Raw genomic sequence first — 13,749 nt, forward strand, 5'->3', positions numbered from 1 at the left:
TTCCTTTAAAGAAACATTGACAAAACAACTACAAGCATATCACAAAGTCACACCAAAAAAAAAAAAATACAAACCGTGTGGGAAAATAATTTGTTCTTTTTTCTAGGAGACAAAATCACAAAATATCTCATCCACTTACAGTGTATGAACTTTTTACATGTACTTGCTTTAGTTTGAGAAGAGAAAAAAAATAACTGATAAAATTTTAAACCAGAGATGGACGAAATTGAAGGAATTAAGTGCTGTATAAAAATCTGCGTAGAAAATATAATTTTTTTTTGCAAAAATTGCCGCCCTAAAATGCAAAGAATTCAAATACGACAAATTAAACTCTAATGATTGAAAGGATACAAAAAATATGTTCTGACTTTATCTGACAATACATTACCAGACTGTGCTCAGCAAAAAGCAAAGGAAAAAAGCTGAAAGACTCAAGTTCTCAAATTATCTGATCACTAACAATTCAAATTCACTTTTTTTATTGCTTCAAAAAAAAACAAAAATCATAGGCTTTGAAGTACTAAAAAATAAAAACTATCTCATCCCATACTCTGCATTACTTTGTCTTTTTACTCTTGCTGCTGTGACTTTTATCCAATAACTAACAAATTTACATAACTGTTATTGTCAATTTATAAATTTCTAGAATGGGGTTTCACAAGAACAAACCTCCCGCAATTCTCCCAAATACAAAATAAATAAAATATATCTATCACATACACACACACTTAAATGCTTAAACATAACACACACACATGTATGCAAAACATTCCACTTCACACTAACATTGACAGATTCACATGACACACACATACAATTAACTCACTATAACTGCATTTAAACATGCACACTTTTTAAATTCAAGGTATTTCTCAACACCACTTATCATAAAGTGATGATGAAAATGTGCAAAGACTTGTGACGTGTTCATAAGAAGAAAAAACTCCTCAAACACTTGGTCATGATGTATATATATATATTTCTAAGGATGAGAAAACTTATCACTGCTAAATATAATTTCTATGAAGGCACTGTATATTTATATAGAATATGACATATTTTTGGTGATGGGTGTGAGCTTATGAAATATTCTTTTGTCTTCATGAATACACACATCTTTTAACACACATACATTCACAAAAATTGTGCATTTACTCATACACACATTTACAGGCCATTGACAATGCCCTTAAGAGAAATCGTGAATCACTCAAATGAATCAATGGGGGTGTAACCCAAATGATAACCAATCAAAAATGATGATAAATGAATGGTCATGTCTAAAATGCTGCCAATGATAGGTTGCTCCAATGAACGTCATGAAGTATGTGCAAAAAATTGCCTCAAATTTCAGGAATTTGTTTTGTCCGAAACATAAGCCTAGCAATGCACATGAACAGAGAGAACCTAAGAGATGGAGCTATAATCTGTTTATCCTTTTTCGTTAACATAATTTGACGGACAAGAAACATAGATTTATTTGATGCTAATAAATATAAATAATATTTTATAAATAAATGTATATAAAGCTACATGAAATAAATATAACAGAAGGAAAAATAAATCCATAACATTAAAGATATAAATTTATTTTCGTCCCCATTACCCAATTAATATGGCAGATATTTCTATTTTTAAATTACAAAAATTTTCATCAGAAAAAAAGTGACAAATGTCAAACAATCTTGACAAAGCATAGTATTATTTTTTTATGGAATATTCCATGGGTATTATTGACGATCAACACAATCAGGACACTTTATACACAAAGTATTAATATTATGTGCATCAGTGATTTATGACATTCCAGAAATTTAAAATGTTTTTTTTGTTTGTCACAGGTTTTCAATTTGAGTCAAATATATGTCAACAGTTGGGAGCTCAATTATAGTTAAAAATACATTTACTCATAAGAATCAGCTAAGTAATGTTTAAAAATTTTAACAATGTAGACTACATAGTATTTACCATGTTTTTATGTATCACAGTTATGAATCTCGTTAACTTTATGCATTTGGTGAAAAATTTATGCATTTTAAAACAATCTTCAGCGTTTGCTGACTTGCCTCAATGAACTTTTTCGGAAATTTATTCATTCTTTCACAGATACCAGGAACATTTTTTTGCCTAGAGTAATGCCATATTCATGGAAAATGGGGAGGAAATGAACAACACAGCAAAGAAATACATATAAATAAATAATTTAGCACTAACAGTATATGGAATTGCACATATATATATATATATATCATCTTTTTTTTTTCTCTCTTTATCTAAAATAAGTGTATAATGTTATTTTGAATTTGTGATAGCCATTAAAATTTTCAGGTACTTGAGTTAACTACTCTAATATCTTGAATCAAATAGCCAGACTTTAAATGAAACAAAAAAAAATGACTCTTCATATTTGAAAATGAATATACCTGATGTATCCAGCTTATATAAGTTAGATATACATAATTTATTTGGCACAACTGTGCAATAAATGCATGAATGATAGAACACATTTCGAAAAATTTTACTATCACCCCCAAGCATGCACAATTTTTCCCTAAGGCTCATCTAAGAACACTTATGGAGAAAAATTACACGCCCTTTCATCTTCTTAAATGAACATCAATGTGTATTCTGGTTATTTCTGTAATAAAAATCAAGCCTTTCCAAGGAAATACTACAACACATCTTGGGTTCTTATTCATTTATACCAACTAGTTATTTATACGAAATTATAAAATGGATTGGTTTTTTTCCTCCCAATAATCATACAACTAAATATCTGCTATCAATGCTCTGTATACAATGGAGCTGCTCTTGCAAATAAAAAATCAAATAAGCTTGTTATGAAGTAAAGTTTCCGCAATACAACTGCCATCTGCTCTGCCATACAAATACATCTTTTTTTTCTCTAATCACAATGCAAATACCATGTGCACTCATGAATATTCATTACTTAAATCATTTTTGTGTAATGCAATATGCAAGCATATTATATAGCATGAATATTTGTGAGCATTGCCAAACCTGCCAATACAACAATCATATGCATCCAATAGATATAACTACAAAGAAACACAAGGTTTACATGATGACAACAAGTTATTTCTGAAATGTTCAACAATTTAACATTGTGAAACCATTGGATCAAATACAAACCTCAACCGATTCCTAATTACTTCTCATCTTGAGACAATGTTCACTTGCAATAAATGAGAAAATGTTGTAAGAAATAATTGTATCTTGTTAATTCAAGGACGGATGAATGACAATTTTATTCATCACATTGGGGAAAAATAACTAATTTTAACATTTACCAGTGAATTTCCAAACTTTATACTCACATGGTAAAAATTATGAATTTACCAAGCAACTGATATTGTTTCATTAAATATATCTAATTAGTTATGTGTGAGTACTTTAGAATCAATTCTTCCTTGAACTATAACAAAACTGGTATCGTCCACATAACTTTTCCAATAAGATTTACAATAATTCTTACAACATTTTCCCAACAATTAAACTACTTTTTCATACACATACACCTTATATGAAAACAATAATGCAGTATAAATTGCACACCAAGAGAGTATAAAGCCATCTAGGTTTGCACAAGCTTAAAAATGATGAGACACACAATTTGCATAATATGCAGCATATAATCAGCAAGTATGAATAATGAATTGAAGATATAAAATGGCATAACAATTTTTTTTAATCCATTCAAACTGGAGGTTGGCCTTGGTAATAACGTAGCTGTGGGAAAACAGAAAAATCTAAATTATTCATATTCTCACAACTTTGTGGCTCCAACAAATAGGAAAGGCAAAATGATATGATAAGAACAACATGTAACGGCATAGATGCCCAAAGCACTCGCCGAAATCGAGATTCTTTTTTGATATCTTCAGTTTGCACAATATCATTATATGCACGGTTTTCTGTGTTATTTGCCTTGTCACACCTGAACAATGAAAGAAAGAAAGAATTGCATGAATTCATCAAACAAAGTCCAAAAAACCATGGAAACAAACTTTGTCTTCAACAGTATAATATCAAATCATAACTTGACACTTCCAAGAAACACAATGTAAACTAAAAAAAATAGTTTTAATTCATGGAATAACTGACATAAGCATGAAAAATATGTTAGAGCAAAACCAACCAGCACATCAATATTTAGAATTAATGCCATTTTATGTCACAGAAAAATCTCTAAGGAAGGTGGATGGACACAAAATGTTTCTATCATTAGAAAATCTGAGCAATTTTGCTTTTCCTCTTTGGACCAACAATCTCTATATGTAATGTACCATTTTAACGTGTATAAAAACCCATCCCCCCTCGATTTTTTTTGGGCTTAAAATTAAAAAAGTTTTCAAAAATAATTATGTTAAGATTAAATTAAAGGAACCATTAAATTAAATCACTCTCATCTGATACTTCACAATCACCAACATCAACTAGTTCATTTTCATCATCAGTCACTTTCATTGTAAATTGCAAGAAATTGAGTAATTTGTTAGTATCTATAACACTATCCATGTACAGGAACCACCTCCCTATTTTCAGAAATTATTTTTTTGGCAAAACAGAGTTCCTTTTACACCTTATAAATATAAACAAATTCAGAATCTCAAATTGACAAATTAGAAATAAAACAAAAAAGAGCAGTTAGTTGGATGGGGTTTTAGAAAAAGTGAAAAATATGAATGAATAATTTGTTTTGTTATAACAGAGAATGTATTTTTTCTTGAACATTAAGTGAATTAGGTTTTAATAATAAATTTTATACATTTTCGGACTGTTATGCCCATGTTCCAGAAGCCTGGAACATGGATGGCATAACAATCCAAAAGGTATAAAATTCATTATAAACTCTGGCCGTGAAAGCCTGCCTTCACATTACATTTTGTTTTAAACTTGCTGCATGTAAGCAGTCAGTTTAATTGAAGTGGACAAATATAATTTGCAGCAACAGTACCTGGAATTACATAAAAATTAGAAACCATTATTTTCAATAAAAGCTATATGAAATAAAGTTAAAGAAATTAAATATGCATTAAAAAGACAAAGAAACATGCAGTGAACTCTAAATAACTGAGAAACAAATGATGAGTCGTACTTAATTTTTCCATCAATATGCTCAATTAGTGGCAAGAAATTACTGATAGCAAGATCTGCTCCACTGATTTCAGTTTTGCATTTAGAACATTTCCCCAAATCGACTGTGTTGGGTACAATCTTGTTGATTCCAATGGGAACTTGATCATCATTTTTCTGTTAAAAAGTAAAATGGATAAAAAAAACCACTATAACAATACTATTTAAATATGTTATTCATAATAATTTGTAATTATACAAAATATATATTCTTATTCTTGTGTAGAGTGTAATATAAAAAGTACAATTTAAAAGTAGTTTGGAATGTGCCTGACAGATTATTCACTGCACCAGAAATATCAAGTGCATGGCAGATGCATTATACTAAACAGAATGTAGATGATCTTATCACTTAAAACCAGCAGGGTAATATACTTGTTCGGAATTCACGTGGGAATACTTAAAACACTGTATATAAATATCTGGATTAACACTCTGAATTTCACAAACCTTAAAATTTTTTAACAGAAGCCCCCCCCCCCCCCTTTTTTTTGTGCAGTTTTTGATTGTGTCAACTCACATGTGAAATGGTGGTCAGTGGAATGAAACGGTGCATCAGCTATTGACATACCAATATGATAATAATAATGGCCAACGTTTATTCATGACTCCCCAGAGCAGTTCAACTAAGAGTATCTTCAAAAAACCTTTATCAAGGCTGCTGTGGTGCACAGTTTGAGAATCTGACATAATGAATTGATCAACTGAAAAGGAAACTAATAAATAGAAAAGTGATCTCCTGAGGAAATATGAGGCCAGAGTTTATATTATTGATAAGTATAATATAGCTGTTAATAAATTCAGAAACTAACTTTAAGCTTGTGTAATTTTTCACCATTTCCTGAACTCTGAAATTTCAAGGGAGTTTCCAAATTGCTTTCCAGGGCCCTTTCAGTGCAATCTGACAGGCGTGACTGAAGAGACTGGAGCTTTGTCAACTGTGAACTGCTCCTATGGGATTGTAAAAAAAATACAAAATCAGCAAAATTCATGATTTTATGCATGAAATACATCTGATTTTTATAACAGGAAAATTTGTCATGGGTATTTTATTCCTGCCAGAGAAAGAACTTTAAAACTGTTAACTGGATATAACAATAATTTCCTAATTAATCAAAAATATAATAACATTGCAAGTTTGTGATGACTTTTAAAAAGATTAATTAAGAGATTTAAAAAGTTTTATCTTTTAGGTTCTTAGCAAATTTTTAGCAATTTTTGACCCCCCTCCCCATCAGCAAAATTTTGTCAGCACTGCTCCCCCCCCCCCTGCTCCTAACGCATATTGGTGAGATCAGAAACGTACATGGAAGGGGGTATAGGGAGCTCGTGCACCTTCCCCCCAGATGAAAAAAAAACTTTTAATGTAAAAGACATTTTTTAAAAAAATTTCAAAAGAAAATACCTTTATATGTTATTACAATTGATGTCTGTTAATTTCAACGCTATTTGAAGGGTAAGAACTCAAAATTTCTCTAAGAAATTCATTGTGACCCACCCTTTAAGCTATGTATGGTAAACCCTTGACCCGCGGACCAAATATAGCCCTGATGGTTATCTGATGGGTTATCTATGGGTTACAACCTCAAACCCAATTTTGTAAAAATTAACTAAGAGGCACATTTACAGATCGCTTAAATGACCTGTGGTACATTTTCAGATCACTGAAATAGGCCTGTGACACATTCATAAATCACTTAAGTAACGCGCAACACAGTTCTAGAACACTTAAACGATCCGTGGCACATTTAGAGATCCCTTGAGTGACATGTGGCACAATTTTTGAGCACTTAAGCAGTCCCCCCCCCAGTATGATGGTGGGGGGGAGTCACTTAATTAATCTTACATCACTCAAGTTACCCATGGAACATTCCCAGATTACTTAAGTGATCTGTGGCATTATTACAGATCACTTGAGTGATGCGTTGCACAGTTCCAGAGCATTCAAGCAGCCCGGACACATTTCCTGAGTACTTGAAGGATCCGTGAAACATTTAGAGACAGCTGAAGTGGCTCTGTAAGGGATTTATCATTAGGGAGAATGTTAGTTTATGTGCCTACAAACTAGCGAAAGATTTTTCTCGTTTTTGGCGAACTGAGTAAGATGCCATTAGGAATATTTCATATTTTCATAAAGGGTGGTTGATGACATAAGCATCATCCAAACCCCCCTCCCTTGCGATCAAAAGTCAGCCAAATCAGCCCATAGACGCTGACGTAATACTTCAATGGCCCATTAAAGCAAAATTTGAAAATTCATTTCGTATTTTTAAAAAAAAACTTACTTATTAAAACCTTTAAAAAGACCATACTTATCAGGACAAACTAGCATGCAAGAAAAATGTGTATATTTAACAATGCATTTTCAAAAAAAAAAATCCACAAATATTTATACTTTTTAAGTTCCAGAGTTGGTAAAAAAAACAAAATACCAGGTTTTTTTGGTTTAAACTGGTTCTTTTGCTTTAAGTAATATTAGCATTAAAAACAATAAAATTTGTGAAAAATCATTCAAAATTCTAATAATTAAAATAAAATGTTTATGTAATTAACACTATTCCCATATTAATTAATCAATAAATATTTCATACATTTTAATGCAATAAATAATGCAAAATAATTTTTTGCAATTTAATGATTTTTTGCTTAACTCAATGGATTACTTTGTGTGTGTATGAAAATTCTTTTAATGTTAATCATATAATAAAAAGATGTTTTTTCTCCAGTTACTTTCAATATGCTTAATTAGGAAGCTATTTTACAAAAAATATAATAAAAATTAGGTGAATATAATGTATTTAATGAAGCATGAATAATGCAGATTAATTAGCAATGATTTACAATATACAAGGTGATTATAACTAAGGATCTGATTTCAAAACACTGTAAAAAAATAACAATTGTCAGAATGACTTGAAAACTGACATGAATATTCCTGAAAAAAATGGAATTTTATATGGTAAAGGGGGGGAAAAATACTAAAAAATGTAAAATTAATGACATTATCCAACACCAACACTTGGGAAATTTGCTTGCAGAATGGAAATGATAGCCAGTCATGGCGAAATGACAACTTAATTATAGCATTACACGATTTCATAATTCATGGAAACATCACAAAAAACAAAGTAATTGAACAAATAACTACAACTTAGTCAAGAAATGTTAAATATGTTGTCCACCATGTTATGGCTATGAGACAACAGATCAGAGTATGCCATGGTCGTGATGTGGATGCGCTTGCAATTCATCTTTACTGAACCAAACGCGCCTGCGCGTTAATATTCCTAAGGAGCTTCTAACATATAGGGAATGAGCTGGAGACTGTATTTCACCAATGGCATCATAACATTTTGAGGTGCCCCCCCCCCCCACAACCAGAAGTTAGAAGTGTTAAGTTGCATCCTGTTATTGTCAAAATGGGTCTTCAGCAGCTGCTTTGCTGGTATTGCAATGTGCATCTCTTGATAGAAGTTGTCTATCCATACACTGATGCCGTGGAAGTGCTGAAATGATGCAGTTGCACAAAATAGATTATACTGCTGGCCAAATACAGCATCATCTACTTGCACATTTTGCAATACTTGCACTTTTTTCCCTTTTGCGAAAGAAATTTCCATTGCTTCAGGAGTATCTATGTAAATTTTCAAGTCATTCTGACCAGTAGTTATATATATTGTATAGTTTTGGAATCAAAACTTTAATTATAATCACTTTGTATATAGCTGATTATTTTTCATAAATTTGTTACTACTACACAGTAGAACCTTGATTAACTGGGCTTAACCATGAAAGTATAAAAAAAACTTGAATATTAAGGCTGGGTGGTATACAGTGTGAGATGTGCTACTTCTTATGGGAAAGAAAATTAAAATGTCTGTGAGGTAATGTAACTACTAGTACACTAGTCTTTGTCCTTTAGGGACAGCTGGTGTCTTTATTGGATTACAGGACCACCTGCCCCTAGCATGATGGTGTCACTACTGTTGCTGCTTCTTTTTGTGAAGGGAAAAAGAAATCCTGAGATAATACACCACTACATTTAGATATGTGATGCAATTCATATTCTTACTCATGAATTTGCTTAAGATAGGGCCTAGAGCATCAGAATGTAGCCAAAGGTTAGAAAATGTGGTAAAAATGAGAAATTTTGGCTTCTGTATATAACTTCAAATAACTAAGATATTTCATATGAAAAAAATATATATATTCAGGCCACTTTTATGAGACTTTTTGAAAAACAACCACTTATACCATCTTATGCCATTTAAAGATATACCATCAGAATTAACCCCGAGAATATAAAATGTGGTAAAAATGAAAAATTTTGGCTAATAAAAAACCAATATTATATTTTTCAAGGGAAAAAATTATATTTAGGCCACTTTTATTTGATTAAAACCAAGGTTTAACCCAAACAACCTTGTTAAGTTCATTAATTAAAACCAGGAATGATTAAACAAGTGATGAAATTTTGTGATTTGAGAGAGCTGGTTTTGTAAAACGAGATTGCTTATTTTTTTAAGCATTTAAAAATAGCAAGAATAAAAATTAGATTATTGATACTAAACCCTAATCATTACTGATCAAAATTTTTCTCCTTTGACATATACTTAAACACACAAAAAGGTATCATTTACATTAAAATATATTCATACATCTTACACACTGATGCTATACTTGGGAGGGGAAAAAATCTAAATGAGAAACCATTTCAAAATATATATAATACTATAAAAACAATAAAAGGATAACAAAAGCAAAAAAAAAAAAAGTATAAACCCCCCTTTTCAAGAAAAACAAAAATACCCACACTTCTCCCTTTCACACTGATGTGGTTACTCAGTCCCCAAAAGAATTCAAGTCAAGCAACAACTTTACAATTGCCTCTAATTTACCCAACCTGGGGGAAAAGAAAAAAACCCACCACAGCATAAAAAAACTAAAAAAACAGAATTTTCCTTTTTGTTCTCCCTGCACAAGTAACTTACTTGTGGGTTAGTTAGCCAATTCAATGGAATTAAAGTTCTTCCAATACCTGGAGCAACTCTGTGTTTGGTGTGGGGATAAAAGAAAGCTTATAAAAAAAAAAAAAAAAAACACTGTGGGAGAACAAAGGACTTTCTGAAACTTGATTGTGAAGTCCCAATGTGAACAGTTGCAAAGACAGATTTTGGGCAAAACAGAATAAGTTAGTAAAAAAACAATGGCGCAAAAATACAAAAGTTGGGGGAGGATATAAACAAAAGCAAACAAAAACTAGTAAGTGAAACTGTTTGTAGAGGGTGGAAGAGAAGTAAAAAAAGAGGAGACTGAAAATTTCAGGAAAGAGGAAAAGATTATTTGGTTTTTAGGTTTTTCTTTTGAAGGGAAAATGAACAGACCGGCGAAGTACCGCTCAGGCTGAGATATCTTTCTTTCTGAGTATTTGTTTTAATTAAAAGCCAAATGAATTTAGTTCCATCCACAATCACAAATATTGATATCTTTATTAAAATTATGCATTATTTTTTTATTAAAATCCAAGTTTTTGGAGCATCCCCCCCCCCAAAAAATAAATAAAATTGAACTATTGTTGAATCATTTTATAATTTCGGAAAAAAACTATGACGTCATTTTGGGTTTTTTACGATTTCCGCTAAAGAAAAATCGACATTATAATTTTTGTGCGAAGTTTCAGTGAATAAAAAAAATGAATTTACTCAGAACATAATTTTCGAGTGAAACGGCGGTAAATTAGCGATAAAATTTAGGTGAGCGAAATAACACGGGTTTCAATTACAAAATGAAGAATTCGATCTTTCCCACATTTTAAACCCAAAACCTAAGCACATAAAATCCGTAAACTTAACGGCCGAATGAACTAGGTATATTATCGGTCTATTAATGAATTGAATTGTTTCGTTGGATTTCAATATTTCATTATCATTCTTCGGATCGATATGCACAGTTCCGATTTTTTTTCCAAAGTCAAAATAACAAAAGAAAATATTATTTGGGGGAAGTGTTTCGGGATTTTTCACAAAAGAGATAAGAGGATGGAAACTTCTCTTTACCTGACGCTAAGCAAATCAGCAAAACGTTCGAACATTGCGGATATCAAGTAGGCAAAAAAACAAGGTTTTCGACAAAAATAAAAAGTGTGTAATGAACTTGGTTCAACACACCAAGTAGTTCAATAAGTCCAAGAACAAAAAATAAGCACGGTTTACTGTTTTCGAAGGCGAGAAATAAAACAACGTCGTTTGGCATTGAAGACATCACAGTTTTGTTCCGAATGAAATGAAAAAAAACACTAAAAACCGACGGCAAGGAAGTCATCAAAATAGCGTTCGCCTCAGAGCGTTTATGGGTACAAAAATTTCCCTACTTGTACACACAACAGATGGGGTAAACGAGCTTGAGAGAGAAGAGAAAAAAAAACTTTTTTTAACCCCTCCCTCTCATGGCATGCCAAAGTAAAAAAATTCAAAAAAAAAAAAAAAATACGAGGAAACCCTCATTTTCTCTCTCGTCCCTTGCTCTTGCACACTTACCAGACACGTAATTCTGTCTCTGGTAGTGAACCTACAACGGCAAATGTACAGAACCAATGATTTAATGACAAGCAGTGTTTGTCTCACGGAATGTAAAGATGGCATTATTCGAGTCAAGTATTCACGATACGCTATGATTCAGTAGCGATAGCACTAGCTGCATAATCAAATGAGAAATTCCCAATGGTATATTGAAAAAAAAAATTCAACACTTTAAGCTCTTCATCGGAATAAATTCTTACTTCACTTCGTAACTGGAGTTCTTGTTAACTCATCGTCATTACGAGCGAACCTAGAAAATAGTTTTCTTTGCTAACTACAAATTAGCATTTCTAACTCTACCGATCAAGGATTGATGAACTTGAAAAAAATCGTTAGAGTACACAAACTAATGAAAATCCTCGAGTTTGAAAATAGGTGCAAAGAAAAGTCGAAATGTGCGAATGGATACGGTTACGAACACACGAATGCGTGCGAGAGCGTCCAATCCGTGATAATCTATCCAAAAATAGTGGTGTGGAGCGGGAGGGGATGTCATCGACACACACAAACAATTTCGAACAGCAATTACATCATTTCGCCAGTCTGGTACCAAAAACAAAAGAATGTATTCATACAAGAGGAGTATTGCTAGATTTATCTTAAACGAGATCTATGGTAGTACCTAAAACTCACCATTCCACGTTTTCTATCGAGATATGAGCTGTTAGGTATGTCCACTCTCTGAGAAAATCACGCAACATGTGTCTGCAGCCAAGGTTCCGCGATTATCCACAGACAGTTGCGCAAAAAATTAAGGTAGTTTACGATTTCTCGTAAACCGAAACCGCTCGTACGATGACGTCAACACAGGATACAACTAGGAAGTCTAGAAATCCTAGCGGGCTCATAACTACGAGTGGCAACCCTTGAGTGAGCCCGGTAATGGCCGACGATACCTCGGAAATCGTTAAAATTTTTCTTACTTCACAAAAAGGAGCATATCTATAGTAGGAGTCCAAGTGCCAGTTTTAAAAACAGAAAATAATAAATCGAAAAAACGTTAAGAAATAATGGTTTAGAATAGCTTGTATGTATAACAGCGACTGCGTAGCTATCACCGAGCACTGTGACGTCATCATTATCACTTGATCAGCTCGCTTGTATCTTTATAGACGCTATATCCACTGGAAAAATCCAGGCCGATTCATCATTCGCCATTAATGCGCAGTTTGACGTTAGGCCTGTATTACACTATAAAAGTTTGATAAAAATTGTTTTATAAAACTTGAAAAATTCAACCAATAAGTACATCTGTTACATTCGAGCGAACTTAACTGATGCGCTTATTGGTTGCATTTTCCAAGTTTTATGAACGAACTTTTATCCAGATTTTATAATGTAATCCCGGTCTTAGTATTATCGCTACAGCCAATAACTATTCTCTATGCCGTTTTATTTAACGATTTGACGTCACTTTGAGCAGAAAACTGGTTTTCTACCGTCGATGAGCCCGCTAGGGTATATACTCGCAGTACTCGCAGCCACTGAAACCCATGCTTTTAAACTTGGCCCATCATCAACCATTAATGTGCAATGTGACGTCAGTATTATCGCTGCAGCCAATAGATGTCCCTTATGCTAATTTTTTGAACGAAAATTAGACGTCACTTACCACACAAAACTCTCCTCCCATGAAAAAAATTAAACCACTTAGTCCGAATAGGACCCAAAAACAGTCAGCTAGGGTAATAACGTCGCCTTCGTAATGGAATGCGCAGATTGGAACGCAATTTATTTGTGAACTGCACGCGCAGCCTCCGGTGGGGGAGTATGTGGCGTGGGAACGATTTTCGACCCGGCACAGAAATTGTGAAGGTTCCCCCTTTGAGCCTTGCAAACAATTGACATCAAAGAATGCATGACCATGCATTCACTCATTGATGGCACTTGTTTGTATTGGTGTGTACTATCACCAAGTTTTTCCCATCTTTTCTGAATCACCCTGTATATCTGGGGAAAGTCAGCATTAAAAACATAATAAAATTAAAAGAACACGAATGCTGGAAAATATCTG

General features: G+C 32.7%; 1 protein-coding gene across 1 annotated transcript in view; it reads right to left on the reverse strand.

The window, feature by feature from the left end:
* Positions 1-2,263: 2,263 nt before the first annotated feature.
* The window catches only part of LOC149088531 (uncharacterized), a 43,776-nt gene continuing 32,290 nt past the window's right edge, over positions 2,264-13,749 (reverse strand). Inside the window, exons 11-13 of the mRNA XM_089248059.1 lie at positions 5,970-6,108; positions 5,120-5,274; positions 2,264-3,958 (exon numbers count right to left, since the gene is read on the reverse strand). Coding sequence (XP_089104185.1) covers positions 3,718-3,958; positions 5,120-5,274; positions 5,970-6,108 — 535 coding nt within the window. The 3' untranslated portion in view covers positions 2,264-3,717. The remainder of the gene's footprint in view (positions 3,959-5,119; positions 5,275-5,969; positions 6,109-13,749) is intronic.

The sequence above is a fragment of the Pholcus phalangioides genome, unplaced genomic scaffold (assembly GCF_987345545.1).
Source record: "Pholcus phalangioides strain wild (caught in Gottingen) unplaced genomic scaffold, Ppha-v1.0 ptg000003l_1, whole genome shotgun sequence".
In the NCBI taxonomy this organism is placed as follows: domain Eukaryota; kingdom Metazoa; phylum Arthropoda; class Arachnida; order Araneae; family Pholcidae; genus Pholcus; species Pholcus phalangioides.